The sequence below is a fragment of the Pteropus alecto genome, unplaced genomic scaffold (assembly GCF_000325575.1).
Source record: "Pteropus alecto unplaced genomic scaffold, ASM32557v1 scaffold125, whole genome shotgun sequence".
Taxonomy (NCBI): Eukaryota; Metazoa; Chordata; class Mammalia; order Chiroptera; family Pteropodidae; genus Pteropus; species Pteropus alecto.
The window spans coordinates 5563248-5586369 of NW_006436888.1; the positions used below are offsets into that span (position 1 = coordinate 5563248).

At 53.5% G+C, this 23122-nt stretch overlaps 1 protein-coding gene across 1 annotated transcript in view; it reads right to left on the reverse strand.

Moving 5' to 3' along the window:
• Positions 1-23122, reverse strand: part of PEX14 (peroxisomal biogenesis factor 14) — a 121068-nt gene that overhangs the window by 1077 nt on the left and 96869 nt on the right. The window contains exons 5-9 of the mRNA XM_006914432.3: positions 9741-9826; positions 6656-6758; positions 5447-5544; positions 2090-2181; positions 6-399 (exon numbers count right to left, since the gene is read on the reverse strand). Coding sequence (XP_006914494.1) covers positions 6-399; positions 2090-2181; positions 5447-5544; positions 6656-6758; positions 9741-9826 — 773 coding nt within the window. The remainder of the gene's footprint in view (positions 1-5; positions 400-2089; positions 2182-5446; positions 5545-6655; positions 6759-9740; positions 9827-23122) is intronic.

A 23122-nucleotide genomic window follows, 5' to 3' on the forward strand; every position in this document is an offset into this window, starting at 1 on the left:
TCCACCTGCTCGGTGATCTGGCCGTCCCCGCCGCGGCGGTCCTCCCTCTGCACGCCCAGGCGGTCCTCCTCGTCCACGCGGCTCACGTCCTCGTCCTCCTCGTCCTCCTCGTCCTCCCGCATCTCCTCCTCGCCCTGCACCTCCATCCTCACCTGGCCCTTGACGTCCACCACCCCCTCGCCCTCCTCCTGGGGGCCCAGCAGGTGGTACGTGGCCGTGGAGCCCTCGGGGCTGTGGCCCTCCTTCACGGGCGAGGACGACGTGGACTCGTTGCTGACGGGTGAGATGTCACTGCTGCTGTGGTGGTTCACGGTGGCCGGGCTGGAGGGTGACGGCGACTTGACTGGGATTTGCCAGGAGGGGACCTTCGGGGCCGATGGGGATGGCGGGAACTGCCTCCTGGCCAAGGAGCGGGGAGAGGACAGTGATGTGGCAGCATCCTGGGGCTCCCGCCCTCTCGATCCCGAGCACTCAGCGACGGTGCCACCGAGCAGGGGACAGGGCTGAGCTCTGCTGAGTATGCTCCATGCCACTCCCACCCCCTCCTCGCAGAAACAAAGCCTCCTGGCCATTAGAGGTTGGAGACGGAGGCCAACGGAAGCCAGAGGTGGCCTCGGCTGCCGCAGAGTGCACTGGGTGCCCCACTCAGGGGCCTCCTGGGCCCTCCCGGCCCTGAGCCAGGCCCGCCCTCCTTGGCAGCTGCTGAACAGCCGGCCTGGGGGCCCGCCATAACCAGGAGGCCACTTCCTCCTGGTCCTTACCCTGTCCCCACCTCCCCAGCCCCAAGAGAGGGAGCAGGTTGGGGTGGAGACCCAGAGCACTGGCACCCCAGAACACCTGGGCCTCGACTCTAACTTGCCTGGGGGACACCCCGAAACCAGAAGGGCAGCGCTGGCGACTTTCCTAGAAGATCTCTGGGCTCAGCACTTGGGGAAGAGTGTGCCCTTCCCCGTTCCCCGCCCGGGCCCTGGGCCAGCGGCCGCCAGGAGCAAAGCCAATTCGAGGAGGGGCCGGGGAGGTCAGGCCCTCTTGGCAAAGGCTCAGAACTCACGCTCCAGAACAGGCGCCTACCTCTGCCGGAGCCAAGAGGACGAAGGCCCGCTCCCCCCTGGCTGCCCGCCGCCCCCCAGCACTGGGCCAGGCTGGGACACTAAGGAGAAACTTGACTGGCAGTTCCCTTGGCCCCGACGTCACCCAGCACCTGTCCTTGTTCCCCGGGCCTGGAAGGCTCGTATCCTGGGTTCAGAGGCACAGTGGATTCTCCCAGCGACAATCACGCCTCCCTCGGGCCACGTCCTTTTCTTCAGAGGGGGAAGTGTGTGGCTGAGAGCGCAGGGTGCTCTGGTCGGGTGGAGGGGCGCCCTGTGCCTCCACATGGCCTTACACGGCCCCACCTGAACCCCGGGCCCACAGAGCCTGAGCAAGGCGGACCCGGGGCACCTTGCAGACACTACCCGTCCTGGGGTCCGGGAACTGCGCAGTTCCTGAGACAACTTTTAAAGCCAGACAGACAGTCCGGGCAAGCCATTCGGAGCTGCGCCGGTGACATCCCCTCCCCCGTGAGGGCTCACGGAAGGGGCGGCCACTGCAGAGGGACAGCAGAGGGAGATCGAAGCCAGGGGCAGGGAGGGGACGCTGCTTCTGCCCCTGCTTTGACTGGGTGGATCCTTCAAACTGAGGCCCCCCGGCTCTCTGTGGGGACCTTCCCTGGGACCGAGCTGTCATTGGAGGTCCCACTGGGCTCCACACAGAAGAAGTGGCCATGTCTGGGGGGACAGGGACGTTCTCCTTTGTTCAAGGCCTGGCTTTCTGGCTCCAGTTGCCCTTGCCCAGTTCTTGACAGGACTGAGAAACTGTTTGTATTTCGAAACTCTTGTGGGCACTGCAGACTGTCCCCCTGGGGGACACTGGGGACAGCAAGTAGAAGCTCAAAAGGTCCCCAAGCTCAATGCCTGAATCATGGAGCTCAGTCAGGGACCAGCCGACCGGGCCCCTCCTGCGACAGCAAGCCCGGCCCGGGAGCCACCCCTCCCCCAGCCCCCCAGGCCCAGGCGGGAGCAGAGCAGGAGCCCCACTTCTGGCCTCCTACCGATTTAAAAGAAGCCCTTTCAAAGAGTTAATTTCCGACTTGAGTTCGTTGATATTCTGGGACTCCAGGAGCCAGTTGGTGGATGTGGTGGCCTGGAAGTCAAAACACAGGGGAACAGGAATCAGAGTGGCACCTGTCCCACCTGAGCTCAGGCCACTGGGGGGGTAGGACGGGCTGTGGCTTCGGGAAAACGGCGGGCGCACCTGGGAGCACCGGGCCCTGTGCCCCAGCCTGGCGACCCCTTGGGGAGGTTCTGCCACTGCCTGTCAGGGATCTGCCTGGCTGGGCCTCTCTGTTTAAATGATGACACCCTTAAAACGAATGTCCCCAGAACTCTGGCTGTTTGGCTGACAACAACAAGCAACTGTGACGTGCACTGGGTGCAACAATGGCACTTCGGCCACTGAACCAAACGACAGGACACAGAAGAGCCTATGTGCAGAAACGGAAACTCGAGCGTTTGCAGCAGGTAAGGGGGAGTCAGGGATGTGCCTCAGAACAGCCAGGGGGCAGGGGGCGGGGGGCACCAGGGCTGAGGCCGCAGCTGCAGCTGGCGGGGGCCCCTCCGTTTCTGTGTGTTCAGAATGTTCCATTAAAACGAGGAAGATAAATGAAGTCCATCTCTACACCAACTACACCCATCACCTAAGTCCCTCTCCCTACAGAGACGGTCACCCCACACGCACGGGCAGCCACCCCCCTCCCCGGCTGTAGACACCAGACTGGTACTCGGGAGCCGCTGGAGGGCCAGAGAGACGACCTCGGAGAGCTCGTCTCCGGCTCTGCAGCCTGGCAAGCCCCGGACTGCACCCCAGGCTGCAAAGCCACGACCTGCACACATGCCAGCCAGCCACCCGCAGCCGCTCCTGTGGGATGACAGCGAAGGCTCGGCATACTAGAAGGAGCTGTCCGAGGACTTCGCCTTAGTTTCCGTCCCCGGGGAGGGCTCTGACCTCTGACAAAGGCCTTCCTTCCACACATACCTTTCCCCTTTGAATGCGACAGTTCTCCACACAAACTTCACAAAACCACACCTTTCTTTGGCAAAGCTGGTTGGGACAGGTGGAGGAGAGGGGAGCTACCACAGTGGTCCCCAAATCACAGCTGCCAGTTGCCAAGCTGCCTATGAAGTATTTATGGGCCAGTTCCAGGTGTGATGGCCTCAGGTGTGCGGGCCTGCAGGATCCAGGCTGGAGGCCACCTCGGGGCGGCTCGAAGTACACAAATGAATCGTGCAAAGCACCCGCTCCCCTGACACAGCAAACCCGTGCCGGAAGTGCAGGAGAACGCGGGGTGTCCCAGGCTGGCAGAAGGGAAGGGCCCCAAACGTCCTCACTGGCCTGCTTGGGGTCTCCGATGTGGGGAGGGGCTGCTGCAAGCCCCGCCCGGCACACCTCTGCAGGGAGAAGCCCCTCAGAGGGGCCGCAGGGCTTGGGAAGGAAAAGCTGGGCAGTGTCGGACGGCATGTGCGAACACCCACCGCACGCACGCACCGGCCCCGGGCACCCCGCCCCAGACCCCCAGATAGTGCAGGCCCAGGAGCCACTGTTCTGGCTTCTCTGAAACCTCGAAAGCTACTGTGGCCCATTAACAAGGGAGCAGTTTCCACTCACCGGCCTGCAAAGGACTCAAATTTCCAAACGCATATGGTGCCAGATGCCAGGATTTAGAAATAAAATCTGACATCTGGGGCTTTTTAGCCAGTCTCTTTAAAAAACAGTTGTAGAAAACTCCCAGCCTTCAGTTTTATGTAGGTTTTTTAATTACTTAACGCTCTTCTTTTTAATTTTTTACAGTGCTGCAGCAGGAGTTTGGAAGCCAGATATAAAAACTTACGTTACAGCTGAGAAAACACAGCGCCGAGTCCTCGGTTTACGGGGTGGCCAGCCTGCGCACATGGGTTTAGATACCAAACCAGGGAGCCCGCATCAGTGTCCAGGAGATGAATGAAGGGGCCGGGGGCCGGGGGCCGGGGGGCGCCATCAGAAAAGCAAGCGCGAGGAGCTCAGGCAGCTCCCGACCACCAGGCACAACTCTGGGCTCCCTCCCCTCTTAAAACAAAACATGTGGTCTCAATCTTAATGGTTAAAGTCTGAAAACAGTTTTCCAATTTCCGGAATGGCTTCTGGCCACTGGCAGGCCACCACTCCAAAAGATAATAGAGGATCGCGGGGCGGGGGCTGCAACCAGCCTCCTGGTTCTTTACGAGCCGCCTGCCTCCGGGCAGCACACACGGTGGCTGGAGCTGGCCACCCGGCAACCAGGCCACCTGAGGGGGAAATGCAGGCAGCACGTGTACGTGTACGTGTGTGCGTGCGTGTGGCGCGGGTGGGGGGCGGGGCCGGGTCTGAGGAGGGAATTCTTGGGGACTCTCTTCACAGGAGGCAACCCAGATTCCACCTGAAGTGGAAAAATTCCTATTTTGCTGGGTTTTTGCAAATGCGCAGGATCTGAGCGCTGGCTGGCACCGACTTGTACTCCGGGATGGGGCCTCCCCTGGGAGACACACACGGAGGGGGCTCCTTCACAGCACCGGGTGGCAGAAGCAGCCAGAGAGCGATATGGGAGAAGGGGACAGCACAGGGAGGGCAGTGGATGTCCTGGAGCCACTGGGCACTGTCTCCTGGGCCCAGCCTGACTAAGGCAATGCCTGGGGAATAACCTTGTCGCACACCCCCAGAAACCAGGCCACACGCCTGCAGTCCTGGGAGCTGACTGAAGCCAGGCACTGTCCTAAGCATGTGAAGACAATGAATGAGGCCCCATCACAGCTCCATCTGCAGGTGAGGAAACTGAGGCTCAGGGAGGTTAGGGAACCCGCCCATGGCCGCACGGCTAGCACGTGGACGAAGGGGACGGCACCCGGGCGCTCTGACGCCAGGGTCTGATGTTACTAAGGCCACTTCGGGTTTAGGAAGTGAGGCACGGAGACTGCCCCGGCTGACTCGAGTTGGCGCTGTTCCCGTTAGGTGACCTGACCCTGAGACCTGAGTCGAAAGAACCTGCGCATTTCCGCCGCGTCTGGCCCAGTGCCCTGATACCCCTGCGCCTCCCAACCCCCAGTTCCCTGGAATCACTCTTGGCAACTGTGACCAGTGACCTAAACTGCAGTGAAAACCATTCTGTGTCCCCACCAACCGCCTCCAGAGCTGGCGCGTATGCTGCCACGGGAGGTGACGGGGAGACAGAGAGGCCCTGGCCTCCGTCACTGAATGTTCCTTCTCTGCGCAAGGGCAGTGTGGGCCCCTGTCATGTAATCAGCGTGACAAAAGACCCTACGGGACACAGCGAACTAGGGGCAAAGGACGAGACCGTGCAAGGCACACCTGGAGGGACCTGAGGGTCGGGGACGAGTACCTTGGCTGTGACCAGTTCGTGGGTGAGCTCCTGGACCTTCTGCTGCTGCTGAATCAGCAGCTCCTGGACAGAGGCTAAAGTCATCTGTAACTGAGCCACTGGGAGAGAAGAGCAGGGGCAACTGTTAAATGACACACACGGACCCTCTCTCCCTCGGACCGCCCACCTCACGCTGCAGCATCTAACTCGGACACCCACACATTTACCTGCATCGTGGGAATCTGCCTGCATTGCATCCAACCTCTAATACTTGTTTTATCTTTCTACTGTGTAGCTGTCCAAGGTCAACACTACATCCGTCCAAAACCTCCCCCCCAACTGCATCTGCTGACTTCCTGCTGGGCTCTTCCGCCGCCTGCGGTGTCTGACCACTGGCAGGCCACCCACCATCTCACGGGCCTCCTCGCCATGTCCCTGCGGAACTCAGGGGAAGTCTCCAGCCCGGGGAGAGACCCGTCTCAGGCCTCCACACGACGCAGGGTCGTGAAAAATCGCACACCCCACCCCGTTTCCCTGATGCTCCTTCCTCCCACCCAACCAGGCTGCAGAGCTCCCGATGTCACAGCGCCACGTGACCTCGTCTGGGCCTTGGGGCCACCACCACTGGAGGGTTTCTGAGGGCTGCCTGGGACAGCGGCTCTCTCGCTTGCCCGAGTTTTTAGTTTCAGAGCCTCCACCTAGTAAACAAGTTTATAAGGAAGAGCCATCTCTGGCGCGACAGGTCCCAGCTAATTCGGGCCATCACTGGGGTGCCGGGTAATGAACGCCAGCCCCGTGGAGTCGATGGCAGAGGGCGTGGCCGGGGCCCCGAGAGCCGCAGTAATTACAGCCTCTCTTGACCCTGTGTTGGATTCTTGGAGGGAAGGGGGAAAATCGCTGAAAACCCCCCTGAAAACCTTATAGAAGCAGAAATTAAAAATGAACTTTACAGCCCTTAGAAAGGCTGTCATTTTATTCCCCTTATTAATATTCTGAGGTTGGGAGCCTTTCCGTAAAAACATAATTAATTGAGGCCGCGCCGACAGTAAACAAGCAATTTCAAATTAAACCGAAATGACGGCGGCTTCATTTGCAAATGTGAACAGATTCTCAGAGCAGATAAATGAAGTCACCACATAAAGTGGAGACGGAGGGGAGAGGGGAGGGGGCAGAGAAGGGGCTGCTGGGGAAGGCTCTGAGGGGCGACTTGACGGACCCATTAATTTTCACCTGTCTGCGCCACGCTGCCGCTCAGCTCCGAGAGACTCGCCTCCATCCTCTGCAGTTGCTTCCTGTCCTCTCGGCCGCCCATGATGAGGGGGAGCAGGTATTTCTACAAGAAGCAGGGTGGGCAGGAGCAATGGGTGCGTATTCGAGTTACCCTCCAACAGTCTGTCATTCCACAGACCGACTCTCTCTCTGTCATCCCCAGGCCAACACCGAAAATGAACAAGATGTTCAAAAGTTATGAGACTGATCACAGCCACGTAAAAATGCTGAGGAAGGATGAGGACCCGGAATGGGGGCGATTCGATTTATTCTTATGGAAAACTTCTGGGTTCTTTTAGTTTTCTTAACGGTGCTATAATGTAAATTATTTCTGTAACGGAAACATTTTAAATTCTGCTTTAAAAGTTGTGAGATAAGACTGTAAAAGGTCACACAAGAAAGTGAGATCGCGGTGGCCTCCGGGGGGACAGGGAGAGTGTTTATGCCACACTCTTCTGAACCCTTAACGTTTGGAGCCATGTGAATGAATTACCCATTCGCAAACAAATGAGTAAAATTAAATAAAAAATTACTTGAGAGACTAGATGAGAATCCGCAACAGATTTCTGGGCTCCCCGGTCCTTTTTACTGGGGGATAATGCATGGACATTCCGAGGCCGTCGGGAGGGGTCCCCTCAGGCTTTCTAAACGAAGCCTTGACCCCCTCCCCACAGGCTTCCTCTAGCTAGGAGTCAAATGCAGCAAACTCCCCCAGATCCGAGAGCCAGGGCCGGAAGCGAGCGGAGAGGGCAGGACCTGAAGAAACTGACCATGGGGGTGGGGGGAGGGCCACCAAGCAGGGGGCCCCCAAATGCAGGGAACCCGGACTAGGGAGGGTGAGGTTTCAGAACACTCAGGAAGAAGGCGGGTGGGGTGTAGCTGGCGGCTGGCTTTGAGGGGTGAAGGGGCGGCAGGTGGGAGGCGGGGTGGCCGTGGGGGGCTGGGTGAACGTGCGTGTGCTCCTGATGCCCCACCCCCCCGCTTCAGAGCGTGAGACCGGCCGCCGACGCGAACAGGGTGGCCCCAGGGGTGGCACAGTGCAGGCTGGCAGGGGAGGAAGCGGCCAGAGTGACGAAGGAGAACTTCGGTTCTCAATCCGTCGGGGCCCCAGACAGGAAAACAGAGCCGCTTCCCCATGAAGGTTTCCGTGCTGGGGAAGGCAAAGGACGACTCTCACAAGGGGCTTGTGGGAGACCGCGCTTCGAGAGCACCCGCTAAGTGGGGGGCGTTATTCAGCGCACACACAGAAGCATCTTCTATTCTGCAAAGTGCTTTTCAACCACCGTGTGAGTCACTACCTATAACTGAGCTGAAACTCATCAGATGTAGCCTTGTGCCCTGGGCTGAAAATTTTCTAAGCATAAAAGTCAAGAAATTCTTATATGTGTAATGAACTAAAAATTCCATTTCCGAGATCAAAAATGCCAAGAGAAGGAACACATACACTGCCCCAGCCTAAGTCTCTAAGTATTTATAAAACACGATGACAGCTTACCTGCTCCCCGGACCTTTCTTTTTTTAATTTGAAGAAACTATTAGCAAATGTTTCAGAAATTCTCTCGTCACCATCGGGACTGATTTCTTAATGTATCTCTTTTAAAACGGAGAGGGTAGATCAGAGCTTCGTGGAAACAGCCAGTGGTCTCCCCACTTGGCCACCCACATCGAGGGGAGCTCTGCTGTCCGTGGCCATCAGATCGCAGCCGCCCGAGGGGGCGGCGTGAGCTGGCTGGGCGCCGGCTGCCCCGTGCAGGCCGCACTCTGAGTTAGGCGTATGAATTCTACTCGTCTCGGTGACTGTACACGGTCAGCGATCGGAAAGAGGCTTAACTCACACCAGCTAAGGGGAGGCAGCGGGTCAGAGAGGGAAGTCCCAGGACACAGAGCATTACGCTCTGGATTCCTGACTTGGAGATGCCCCACTCCAGGAATAGATGCAACACTGAAGGAAAACTGTATTCTGCTCCAACTCTGCCATTCACCTTTTAACTAAGTCAAAATTAAGAATCTCAGAGTGCAATGTTCAAACTTGTTTCACGTGCTAAAAGTTACGACAGTGAGTCCGGGTGAGTCCAAGTATTCATCCAGATTCTTAAAAAAAAAAGAAAAAAATCCCCCAGTACGGGGTGGAGTGGCAGATGGCCTCAGGGAGAAAGGGGCTTTTCTCCAGGACCAGCACCGGTAAGTCCTCTGACCACTGCTTTACCTTTTGTCTCTGGGGACCCACCCTGGCTCTGCATCTTCTAGAAAAGACTCATTTGCTTCAAATCAAAGTTCGTATCTGGTAGTTAGTATCTGGGATCAGGAGGTAAATGTTCACGCATGCACTTCTGTTGTGGGCAATGACCCCCAGGATCCTGAGTGTTGGCTATGAAGTCTGGGGAAAATCTTAGATTTACATGGATGCCAACACAATACACAGGAAACAAAAAAATAGGCCTCGTAAATACGACTGTGCTGGGATTCTCGAAGCTGGTTTTAGATACTAAGGTGGGACAAAAGCACAGAGCACTTCCTACGTGCCATGTGCCCCGCGCTCCCCCAAAGACGCACCTGTGAGCTGCTCAACAGCCTCGTGAGGTAGGTTCTACTGTCCTCAATTTACAGATGAGACCACTGAGCCTGCAGTCACACATCTGCTAAGTGGCAGAGCCGGGATGCGACACAGGCAGCTAGGCTCCACTGTCCATGCTTATCCGCCACATGTCATTCAGTCTCCCAAAAACCCAGTGCGCTCACTACGTGCCTGACACGGCTCACCGATCGAAGGCCCCGCAGCCGCCCTGCAGGGCAGGGACTTTGAGGGGAGATGCCGAGCCCAGTGGATGAGGCGGGGGCTGAACCTGCTGAGCGCACCCATCCGGGTGGGGGCCGGGCCTGGACTTGAACCCCCCCCGGGAGTGTGCTCCTCACTGCAGCCTGCCTCCACATGCAGCCTCACTCTGCCGCCGCACCCTGGGGCGGAGGGCCACCATGCAGACAGAGCTCAGGACAGCAGGCCGCAGGGCTGAAGGCCAGGCGGGTGCGTGGGGAAGGGCGGGCTTACCTTGTAGAGCTGGTGAAATCCGAATGCGATTCCTGCCATGATGACGGCCAAGGCACTGTAATCTCTCCATCGGGAACCCACGGGGCCTGAGGTTAGGAGAGAAGGCGCGTTGGGAGGAGAGGCACACGTGTCCTTCCCCAGGGCAGGGACGCACGCTCAGTGTCCCCGTCTCACAGGACTGGCGACTGCAATGCCCAACTGCAGGAGACTGTGACTGTCAGGACACTGGGCCCGGGTTCTCGGAACCATCTGCCTCCAAAACCCTGCTGTGTGGCGTCCGGAGTGAGCTAAGTCCCCGCGTGACGAGTCGGGCAGCAGAGGCGATCTGAAGACCGACGGCGTGGTGTCCACTTGCAAGGACCAGGGATCCCGTGAGGGGGACGTGAACGCACTCAGGCGCACACGAAAGCACATCTACGTGTCCCGCCACGGACGGGAAGAAGCTAAGAGCCACCTCAGAAGCAGGGTGGGTGGAGGGGGGACTCTGCATCACCTGTTTATTCAACGCTTTAGGAAGCGCCGACTGTGTACCTGACTACGCTGCAGGCATAGGAAGGGGGCACGGAGTGACGAGGTCCGCCTGCTCTGCTCTCCTGGTGAGCTGGTGGAGAGGCGACAACCTACGGTGACTAAATGAGGTAACTCCAGAGTGATCAAGAAGGCCCAACAGGGCGATGGGAGAGTGGGGGTGGCAGGGGAGGGGGCTGGGGGTCTCCGACAGGGCCTCAGAGGAGGTGCAAGCTGAGGCCCCAGGGACAGCGCCACCCCCCACCCCCCACCAGGCAGGGACAAGCAAGTGCAAAGGCAGCGGCTGACCGGGCTCTGAGGACAGAAAGCGGCCAGTGCAGACGGGGGGAGCCCCTGGGCCTGACCAAGCGGAGGCGACAGCTGGCCAAAGGAGCCGCAAGGACAGAGAGGGGCCGAGCAAGCGCGGGGAGCCGTGGAGGGTACTGAGTGGGAAATGGGAGGAAAAGGCAAGGCCAGGAGACCGTGCCCAGGGAACCCCAACGTTGTTTCACACAGGCATGGGGTCACCGAAGGCCTGAAGAGGGGAGTGGCGGGCCAGCTCCCCCTGGGAGAGCAGCAGCAGCAGCCCCGAGGGCAAGTCACAGGAGGGAAGAAAGCGGGAGCGACCGGGGCCAGGCGGGCCCCCTCACAGCAGGACTACAGGCTGCTGTCTGGGCGACCCCCGGAAATGGGCGGCCAGCCTTCACGAAGGAGCCGGCTCCTGGCCCAGCGCCCTTCGGAGCAGCCTGTGTCGAAGCTCCCCCCACCTCGGGAACGAAAGGAGCCCCGCAGGAGCAGAGGAGAGCCCCGTGTCCCTAATCTCATCCAACACCCCAGCGACCCTTAGAGGCGCACGGGAAAGCACTGTCTCCAGTCCCAGTGTCCACCTGGAGCTGCCATGTCCAGCCCACCCAGCGTGGAGCCTGCCTCCTCTCAAGGGGTCTGCCAGGGGCGGGGGGATGGGCCACTGTTTCCAGAACCATCAGCAGTGTGGGACACCCAGCCGTCGGCGGAATCAGGCCACAGTGCCGACGGAGTTACCCAGAGGCGCCCACCTGAGGCACGCTGCCGTGACAAGGGCCTGGGGTCTGGGAGTGAACTGGGAACAGGAAAGGCGGTGAAGAAGGGGGTGCAGCAGCACCTCTGCGGCTCCTGAAAGGGGTGCCAGCCCACTGAGCACCGCCGAGGCAGGACTTTGCCTGGGACAGACACCCTGCGCTTCAGTGGTCACTTCTCCCACGGCCTGAAGGCCTCCTGGACCAAAGAACAGTGAGGGCCGGCTCTTAAAGCTCAGGGGCAGGATGAGGGCGCCCAGGGAGGGGAGGGGGCTGCGGGCATGCAGCCTGACGGGGATCAGAGTGGCAAAGACCCCGAGGGGGCAAGGGCGATGCTCCCTCCCCCGAGCTGCGACGGGGCCCTCGGGGAGCAGGGGAGACACTGAGGGAAGAGGGAAGAGTCTCTTCTGGCGGCCACCTCCCCTCCCCTCCCCACCGGCCCCACACGTGGACGCCACAGGAGATTCCCGGAGTCTCCGGCACGAACTAATCGACAGGCGGCCTCTCCCACAGCCCTCAGCCCCGTGTTGGTTTTACAGGTTTTGAACAGCCAACACTCGCATGCGGTGTGAACGTCACGCAGATAATGCCAGTCTGCTACACACACAGGCGCCCTGGGCCACCAGCAGCCACTGCTGATCGTTTCCCGTCTGTCTGGCCGGAGACTATGGATATATACTATTTTCCCTCTCTTTCTCCCTATTTCTCATTCTTCTTTTTTCTACGGCTGCTTACTATTCCATTTAACCAGTTCCCTACTGATGGATGTGCAGATGGTTCCAGTCTTTTACCATTTCACACAATGCTGCCTGCCACCAGTGACCGTGCACACAGGTCACCTCACATGTGATGTACGAGTACCTCTGTAATCGTGGATTCCTATGAGGCTGGGTCAGGGGGGCAGCATTTGCAGTTTTGACGGATACGGCCAAGCCGTGTTCCGCAGGGTCCACACCACCAGCCATGCACATTCATAACGGGGTAATCACAGCCGTAGACCTCCTCCGATACCAGAGTGGAGAAAGGCACTTCGCTCCAGTTTTGAGTTGCATTTATCTTATTATGAGTGAGAACTGATTTCTTCAGTGTACTGCGTGTGTTCCTTACTTTTCTACTCCATCTATCGACTTCCTTATCAATTTACAGAAACTTTTCTTACAGCAGAGAAGTCAGCCCTCTGCCTATGACAGGAGCTGCAAAGCTCTTTCCCGGTTTTCTCTTCTTTTGACTCTGCTCGTGGTGTTTGTGGCATGCAGGTGTTTTTCATATTTACATACATTTATCACTCTCGTCTTTTATGGGCTCTGGGATTTGGGCCGCAGCAAGCCAGGACTTCCCTACCCCCTTCCAGTCATGTGGTGACAGGAGTGTCACGTCTAAGAAACCGGCTCGGGAAGGTGCTCGGCTGCTCCGACCTGTGGGAACACCCGGTCCAACAGGCACCTGAGCAGACAGGCAATCGCCGCTCGCTAACTCCGTCCAGAAGCGCGGGGGGCCCGGGCGTGCTCACTTCTGTCTCGTCCCTGGCCGCCTCTGCTCGGAGGGCCTTGACGCGAAACCCAGCACCCAGCGCAAGTTCATTTTTAGGAGGAAAAAGTGAAGCTACGGCAACACTTCCACTGGTCAAGGGCGCTGCTGCTCGTGAGGGCCGCGACCCACACGCATCGCGCCCGCCCGCAGGGCCGGACCCGCAGAGAGAGACTTCCAGAACGGGTGCGCGTCCGGAATGTCACACTCGCCACTAATTCCTCAAATTCCCACTGAACATCTGACAAGAAAACGGGGTGCAACGAAAACCGGACCAGAACCCAAAGCACGCCCATCCTTCCTTCCTGCGCACCGCGAGCCTTGGGAAGCGTGGCCTCTCGCTCTGGCACCAGAGCCGCTGGGGCTGAACAGAGGCCGAGGTCCGGGCCGCGCCTCTCCAGACCTCTGCCCGCCTCCAGCGCAGGAAACACCTGTGGCTCCCTGCCAGCCACACCCCTCGCCCCGCACTGCTCCCCGTTCCTGCCATGCTCGCGTCAGGAACGTTTTATTGTCCCCTGGTTTTCATTATTAATGAAAAGGAACCAGAATGATCTTTCCTAAAGTTCAGAGAGTCTATAAAGACAAGAAGCTGAAATGCCATTTTACTCGTTTTGGAGATGTGTGATACAATTCTGTCTTGTGGCGAAATGGAGAGAGAGAAACACCACGATGGAGACAACCGCTGCCCACGGAACGCCTTTCAAAAGGTAAAGCACTCGGGGTGATCCCAAACGGGCTCACACCCTCCCTGGGGCCGCCTGGAGTCCCCCCACCCCCGGCCTCCCTGGGGCCACCTGGAGTCCTTCCCGGCCCACCCTGGGGCTGCCTTGCTCAAGCCCAGGGCAGACCCTCCGGAACTGAGAGCCCAGCACCCGGAAGCTACCACCTCGCTCGTCACCATGATCCCTGAATGTCCAGAATCCTACAGTCAAGGGCAGAAAGCGGGGCCACGCTTTCCAGCTCTAGCTGCAAAGAGAAATGACGCGCTTTTCAAAGCTTCCAAGGCACCCTGCCCTGCCCCCTGCCCCCAGCCTGGAAGCAGGTGCCTGCAGAAAAGGCACACAGGGGGCAAGAAGCCCGAGAGCAGAGACCCTGGTCCCCTGCCACCAACCAGATGGTGCCCGAAGACATTTTTCTCTTCTTATGAAGCACGAACCACTTGACTAAAGGTGGCAGAGCTCCGCTATACTTAAGGAGCCCAGGAACGATGATATTTTTACTGTCACTCAGCTTCAAATTACCCACAGCCCTTTCCCGGCAGGCGCGACCGGCAAACTGGCCGAACGGCACTTCGCCAGCACGGCGCACCACTGTGTCTCGTGAAGGACGACGAGACGACCATGGCAGCGATTCTCATCCTGCCCATCGAGCACTTCCGGGACTTCCCTTGTGCCCTCACGAGGTCAGAGGACAGACTCTGCTAAGCAGCGGGTGTGCGGCTCTTCAAAACCTCACACCTTCCTTAGCCTCCAGGGATTCCCACCAACTATTTGGGCTCTGCCAGCCTCAGAGGTTTCAGGCGACTCCACCGTGTACGGTGGCCCCAACAGGAGAAAGAGAGCTGCAACCCCACCATGCCTCCCGACCCTCCCCAAACACCAGCAGAACCCAAGTTCCTCAGTTCCTTTAGCTGCATCTCCACCAACCAACAAATCCTCACCTAGCAGGCGAGAGCAAGCATCACCGAGTAAGAACACGTGTGCCGGGCTGGGAATCGTGCATACAACACAGCCACGTCGAACTCGAAAGCACCAAGTCAGAGTCTCACTGACACCACAGAAATGCCACAATCCAGCAAAGATTCATCAGCACAGACCTGACAGAGCTGTCACAAAATCATCGTGCTGAGACGATGTGCATCCAGTGACGTGCCAGCTGACAACAGGAGAAACTGTCAAGTCCCTGGGGAGGCTGGCAACCTGCACATGGGGCGAGGCAGTGGCAGAAACTGGGCAAACCTAGCTGTGGTCCCCTCCACACTCATGGGCTGGAGCCAGGACTCCACTCAGCCATGTACCGAGCTTCTCAAATCACCCCATCAGCTTTGCTTGCAAGCCACACTGAAAATTAAATGATGAGACAGGCTCATCCACAGTGAGGTCCTGGAAGAAAGCCAGTCTGCCCGATCAGTGTTTGTTACAGCACAGAGCTGCTGGGCTAAATGTACGAAGAGACTGGTGACCAGCTGAGGGGCACCACAGGCTGAGCCGAGGAAGGCGGGCAGCAGTCAGAAAGACAAACTGACCCAGAGCGCAGCAATGAGAACCAGAACAGCTCTGCTCTGAATGGAAGCACCTGGGCAGCCTGTGAGGCAAAGGTGCCACCGCAGTAGCCCACTGACAGTCACAACTGAAAATCCAAGGCCTGTCTTCGCGTGTCCATCCTGTGAAAGACGATGCTTCCCACTTCCCGTGAGCTGCAACCCTATCAGCAGTGTCGTCTTCGGGCAGGAAAAACACGGAAGCATGTCTCACTCACGGACTAAAAAACATGAACCCCAATTACACCGTAAGAATTCAGAAGGACCCAGAAATAGACCCGTGCTCGTTGACAAAGAGGCCAAGGGAATGCTACGGGGAAAGGACAATCTTCGCGACAACTGTGCTGAGACAACTGGACATCCAGACTGGGGGAAACAGACCTCGACTCTCGCCTTCCGCCACGCACAAAAATGAACTCCAAATGGACCACACACCTCGACTAAAAGACAAAAACTATAAAGCTTCTGTAAGAAAACAGAAAACACTGAAGAAAATCTTTGCAATCCTGGGGTAGGCAATGACATCTGAATATACGAAAAGCATAAACCATAAAAGGAAAAAAGTTGATAAAATGGCCATCCTCAAATTTTAAACTTTTGATTTTAAAAGGCAATACCCAGAAAACGAAAAGGCAAGCCATAGACTGGGAGAAAAATATCTGCAAAACATATATTTGATATAGGACTTACAGCCAGAATATACAAAGACTTCTTACAATTCATTAATAAAAAGACAAACAAGGTGAATTTTTAAAGGGGCAAAAGACTGGGAGAGACACGTCACCAGATACATGAATGGCCAATAAGCACACGAAAATATGCCTGACATCATCAGTCACTAGGGAAATATAAATTAAAAGTACAATGAGATTCTACTGTGTACACATGAGAGTGGCTACACTTAAAAACTGAGGATGCCAAGTATTGCCAAGGATGTGGAGCAACCGAAACTCTCACGTATTGCTGATGGGAATGTAAACTGGTGCAACCGTTTTGGAAAATAGTTTGACAATGTCATATAACGTCAAACATACAGCATTCCACTCCTAGGTATTTACCTAAGAGAAAGAAAAGCATAACTGCCCACAAAGACTTGTATGTTCGTGGTAGCATTATTCATAATAGCGCCAAAGTGGACACCGGTCAATGGAGAAACAAATTGTGGTACATCCATACGACAGGGTGGGAGCGGGGAGGATGGACTAGAAATGTGCAGCTCACAAAGTCTGAAATATCTGCTACCTGGTCACGTACATACACATGCATGTATGTACGTATGTATGTATGTATGCATGCACGTATGCATGTGTGTATGCACGTATGCAGGAAGGTAAAGAAACCAGACACAAAAGACTACACACTATGTGATTCTGTTTACATGAAATTTTCTAAAAGGCAGAACTTCAGCGACAGAGAGGACATTGCTGGTTGACAGGAACCGGAACTTGAGAACAGTGATGTAAAGAACACAAAGAAACTTTTCGGGGTGATGGAAATTTTCTACATTGTGACTGTCGTGTTGGTGACGTAAATCACAACATAAATCATCGAACTGTACACTTAAAAATGATTAATCTTATCATGTCTTCGATTTTACTTCAAAAATGCTAATTCGAAAGAAAAAAATGAAAGGAATCCAGAAACACAGAACTGCCTACGACCTAGCAACTCGGCTCCCAGATCTCCACCAAGAGGAAGGAAAACGTGCGTCCACGTGAGACTTGCAGCGCGATTCGTGTTACCCAAACCTGGAGACGATTGGATGCCCATCAGTCAGAAATGGCAGACGAAACGTGGTCCATCCACACTGTGGAATGCTGCTCAGCAACAGCAAGGAACGCCGTGCGGCTACATGCTGCCACATCCATGAACCTCGACAATATTACGGTGAGTCAAAGAAGCCAGGCACCAAGGGATCATATGTTCTATAATTCCATTTACTCGAAATGTCCAGAAAAGGTAAAGTTGTAGTGGCTGCTTGGGGCTAGAGGTGAGATTAACAGTAAAATGGGCACAAAGGACCTTATTTGGGGCTTATAAGTGCTCTAAAAGTGATGTCTGGTTGCATCACTCAGTAAAATTACTGACAGTCATTGAATTGTACGCTTGAAGTGGTTGGGTTTCATGATATGTAAAATACACTTCAATAGCTTTGTTTAAAAAATAATTTTTTAGGAAGAGTCTAGATACAGATCCATGCACATGTAAACAACTGGATTTTTGATAAAGGGGCAAGTAATTCGATGGAGGTAGGATAATCTTGTGAACGTATGGTACTGGTACAACTGGATATGCACATAGGGAAAAATAAACCTGACCTTCATCTTATACCACACACAAAAGTAACTGAGAATGAATCAACATTAAAGTGAGCACTATGAAAGTTCTAGAAGAAAACACAGGAGACCACCTTTCCAACCTTGGGGTCAGCAAAGGCTTCTGAGGACACAAAAACCACCAACTGTAAAAGGAAAGAAAGATAAATGGGTGTGATCAGATTTTAAATCTTTTGCTTTTCAAAAGGCCATGTTAAGGGAATAAAGCAAGCCACAGACTGGGGAAAAATGCTAACAACACATACGTTTGACAAGAACTGAAATCCAGAATCCTTAAAGAACTCTTCTAACTCAATAACAAGGCAATTAAAAACAGGCAAAAGATTGGAACAGACGCTTCACAAAAGATGCACAAGTGACAAAAGCACGTAAAAAGATGTTCAAATCAGTCATCACAGAAATGTAAACTCAGATGCCTATGAGATACTACTACACACACATTAAAATTGCCCATATTAAAAAGACTGGGAATACTGTTAGTGAGGACAGGTAGGGAGCAAACTAGAATTCTCATTCACTGATGGATTTGCAAAATGGTGCGACCACTTTGGAAAACACTTTGGCAGTTTCTTAGGAAGTCAGACTCACTCTTAACAGACAACCCTGCTATTCCACTTCTCGGCATTTACCGGAGAGAAATAAAAACACAGACCTGTACACGAATATTCGCAAGGGCTTTATTCGTAATAGCTCAAACCTGGAAACAGCCCAAAGCCCGTCAACCGGTGAACAGGTAAGCCAACGGTGGTGCGTCCGCAGCACGCGACGCCGCTCAGCAATGAGAAAGGAGGGACTGCTGACCTGCACGACAACCTGAATGAATCTCAAAAACGTTAGGCTGAGCGAAAGAAACCAGACACGAAAGAGTACATATTGTAAGTTTCCATTTATATCAAACTCCAGGAAAGACAAGTCTAATCAGGAGCAACAGAAAGCAGACCAGTGGCTGCCCCAGAGTCGGGGTGGCTGGCACTGGCCGGAAACGGGGCACACGGGAACCATTCAGGGTGCTGGAAATGTGTACAGTGTGGTGACGGCTACAAGGACGTGCGCACTTGTCAACACTCAAGTCGTACAATTAAAATTGGTGTGTTTTATTTTATGTAAATTACACCTTAATAAAAGCTGATGTTTTAAAAAGGCTGGTCAGAACTTTAAAAAAAAAAAAAAACAAAAGCTACAGGAAGTCAGTGGTGATTGAGAACAATGCCCAGCAGGTTAGATTCTCTCTCTGCTCAGTCAGCAGCTGAGAGACCAAGGGAAGAAGCAAGACCTATGAATTCTAATTCAACTTTTTAAAACACACTCTGTAATATTTGATACATATAAAAAAAAATATAACATTGACATAAATTATGAAGAATAATAAAATTAGCAATCCTAAACCCACCTATTTTGCCAGCTAAAACTTTCCCTCTTGTTCATCGGTGGCCTCCTGGAGGCAAGGCCTGTCCTCTACTTCGTCAGCCGACATGGCCCAGCACGCAGAAGGCCTCACTGACCGGCTCAGCTGCCCCAAGTGGATGGTAGTACGTGACAGCCTTTCAATTCTGAAGCACATGTCCATCACCATTTATCCATTCAACAAGTATTTCTAGAACACCTTGTAAGTCACGGTCCTGAGTCTGAGATTAAAAAATATTTTTTAAAGCCTCTGAGCTCAGGAACTCACAGTTTAACAGGAAAGACAGTGAATGAACATTTCAGAGCATTGTGGCAGGGAGTAGGGGGCTGAGTGAGAAGGCAAGGGGAGCATCCGTTCTCCCGGAATGGAGGCTTTTGAGGGATTCCCTGGGGGGCGGGGCGGGGGTGCCCGCAGCAGACCCCAACCTTGAAGAAGAGCAATGAGCTGGCCAGGCAGAGAAGAGCAGGAGGGCACTGCAGACAGAGCACCTGGACGGCCGCCTCCCAGGATGTCGTCCCTAACTCCCCCACTGCATCTGCTCAGATGAGACGAGTAACTTTAACACCAGCCAAAGAGTAACATGGTCACACAGGTATTACAGCCTTAAATAACCAGATGATGCATTTCAAAGTAAAAAAAAAAAAAAAAAAAAAAAAATCAACGTGCTTCTGACTGTCCTCCACCAGGGTGATGGCCTGGCCTCTTGGGTCGCCCCTTCTGACACTCCCACCCCAAGCTCCAGCCCCTCTGGGTGTCATGTGGTTTCACGTCCGCATGCCCTTGCCTGGATGTGCCTGCTCATTCTGTCTGGTCGCAGTGCCAATCACCATCCCCCGGGTCCGTGAAACACCTCCTGCTCTCTGAAGCACCCCTGCGCCTCGTCTGTGCCACTGTCCTCACCCGGGCCGAGCTCAGAGGCACTGCTGTGTTCGTTTAACTGCCTTTCCTACTATATAGGAACAGCTGGGGTGAGGGACTAGCTAGGCTATTAGTCCTGCCATCCCAGGGGTCCAGCACCGTGCCAGGCACTAGCAGGCACTCGACAATAAATGCTTGCTCAGTGAATTCAGATAAGCAAGAGTATAAGTGTATGTTACTAAACAGGGCTACAACAGAAACAAACTGAGAAAGAACACACTCTCTGTGTCATGATTTCTAATGAAATGTCAAAACCTTTCCCCAACCTCAGATATTTACATCCTATTTTAAGAGGCAACTGAAGCTATAGGTCAGTCTTTGAAAGGCCTAAATTGTTTATCAAAGACAGTGGGGCGGGAGGGAATATTTAAGCCTAAGAAAAAATTACTATCCTACAAAATTCACACTAGCCCTGCCTGTATCTCAAAGCTACCTTGCTTCTTGTCTCTCTGGGAGGAAAGAAGGAAAATCAGCTTGGAACGAATCGATCAAGCAAGCATTTATCAGGACTTTCCGTCCAGGACTGGGCTAGGCGCCACGCACGCACGCACACACATGCACACTGATTTCTGCTTCAAAGTCAAACAAGAAGAAACGAGAATCAGAAGCACAGGATGTCAAATTCCCTCTCAAATTCTGGCCTGGCTTTTCCTCAGCTCTACCCAACTTTAAGCCATGATAACACTGGTTTCTTCTCACAGCAGGTGACACCAAGTTCCCCTTTGTGTCAACCTCCTACCACTTTCTCAAAGCCTTCTCTCTGTGACTTCTCGTGCCCACACTAATTTTTCTCTTTTCTGTATTCTTGTGGAATTTCTTGTCTGTATAATTAATTTTGGCATGAAATCACTCCTTGTGTTACCATCCTCTCTTAAGAGTTTATCTTACCTCTTCCAGGGCGCCTGTAAGATTCTTAAAGATCCTGTTTTGAGTCTCACGATACTGTACTGGGCATACGGCAAGTGCTTAATGATGAACTGGACCTTCTGGTAGGCCTTCATGTTCTCTCTGCCGTCAGTGGCATTCACTAACGTCTCAAGGTCAACCTCATTCACCAAAGAGCAGATGTCAAAAGAGGTACCGAGCACTGGACACCTGTCACCGAGCAGGACGGCAAGTCCAAAGGTGACAATCCAGCAGCAGTGGGCTCCCTGCAGTGGTCTTGGAAACACTACCCTTCCCTGACTCGTGGGCATTTGGGGCTGACCCAAGAGAATCCCATTTTCTGGGCTTGGGCTCAGAGACAGAATGTCCTTAAAAAGCCAAGGAATGGGAAGAGAAGGGCTGGGAGCTCCAGATGTAAAATCGGCAGGAACACACATGAATGGAGGCCATAAATCCCTCCCAGGACGCAGACAATGCCTCAGTGATAAGCATGCAGATTGCACACCTAGTTCAGAAACTCCCCTGAGTTTGCTTGTAATTAAGGGGGTTAGAAAGGTAAAAAAAATATATAAACCCAATTAATCATTTAAATATTTAAAGTCAGATTTTTCCCTCACTCCAGGATTAGTATATTTCATAATGCCAGCAGCAGACAGCCCTGGTTTTTACTGGGGTTCATTTTAGAGCATGTTTAAACTAGTCAGATTGAGTGATGCTTCCAGCAACTAATCGCATGTCAAATAAAAGATATTTTATGTAATAAATTACCGCTACAAGTAATTCAAATGTCATTTATCAGTTTTATTATCAGTCAGGCAAAGTCTTCTTTCTCTATATTAATCAAAATCAAGCTTTTTTTTTTTTTTTTGGAGCAGTTTTGACACCTCTTGGCAAAAGTACAGAAGTGAAGAGGTAGGGTCCCCCCCAAGCTGAAGGAGCAGCGTTGTGGTACGAGAAGGCAGCTCACGGTGACGACTAAAAACTTCAGGTATTTAAAAGTGCCATTACCATTGTTTTTATACTAGCGTCAAAGCAGGAAGGAGTCTGTCTCTAAGAAGATGTATTTTATTTTTAGGGCTGGGAGACTCTTAAAAATACTCCTACCTAAATACCTAACGGGGTAATGCTTTTTCTCAGAGAGTTCTGGAAGGGAGAATGATATAAATGACTGAACTGCCCTTCCCCAGCCCATTCTTCTGCCTCTTTCGGAAAGACTAACAGTTTAACCCTTTGTGCTTCCAGAAAGTCGGCAGACTCCGGCTGTTTGGGGCCAGCTCCGTGACCAACCAGAACAACCAGAACACTTTGTTCTGAGCAAGAAGTTTCCAAGTAGCCGAGAGACCTGTCTGGTAGTAAGCCATAGAGGAAACAGCTGGACTAGAACAGATGTGCATTTTAGAGACTTCTGCACCCCAGCTGCCACCGCTTGTCCTCCACAAATCCCATTAAACGGCTGGGCCAGGGACACAACTAAAGAAAAAGTGTGCAGACTTAACCTTTGGTTAAAAAGAAACATGCAGAGTATGTTTAGTGACCCAAAGCAAACACAACGGATGGGAAAGAATGCTCGCCAGGACGCAGGAATGAGTCCCAGGCTGACAAGTAGCTGCTGCCGACTCAGCAGCCCCAGTACAAGGCTCACCAGGAAGCATTGTTTCTCTGGTCTCAGATGTCACACAATGCCAACAGTTTTTCAGACAAGGCAACCACGGATGACAGCAATTTGGGTGTGTGTGACCTGGCCTCACCCATTCAACCTTATCCAGAAAGCAAAAGAAAGGAGATATCTAAATGAGATCTGTGACACACAAAGCGGCTTCTAAGCCACTGCCCGGCCCCTGAGCTGTCTATACAATGATCTCCCTTCCCCGGGTGGTTGCGGCTGAGCCAGTGAGGACAGTGAAGTGAGGCCAGAAGGCAGCTTTAGGCCACGTTGGGGGAGCGGCAAAACAAGTCTGGCATTTTAAATTACGCCTTTTAAAATCTAGTATCTAACACTTTTAAATCGTGTTTTGGAAAAAAATGAAAGTTTTGAGATAGACAATCAAAAAGACAATTATAGAAAAGGCATTTTGAAAGACAACCGATCCAAGGCTGAGTTACTTTAAAGACACAAAACTGAGCTATTTTCCATCATTTGGGAGTCAATTTTGACCCTTTTAGACTTTGTACAAGTGACTTAAAGAAAGGGTTCTAGCTGTATTTTGGATGTGTACATTTATCACCAGTTTGAAAACCTTTACTCTTAAAATACTTTCATTTAAAAACAAAACCTCCTGTGGGTCGCTGTCTCATGTAATAAAAATAGAAGCTACATTCAAAAAAGACCTTTACATTTAATCTGAACTTCTCTAACAGACGGCTACTATATAATTATATATGGTATAGACAAGGGAAGAAAGAAAAGAAAGGAAGGAAGAATGGAAGGAAGGAAGGAGGGAAGGAAGGAAGGAAGGAAGGAAGGAAGGAAGGGTAGTTACATTTCTGTA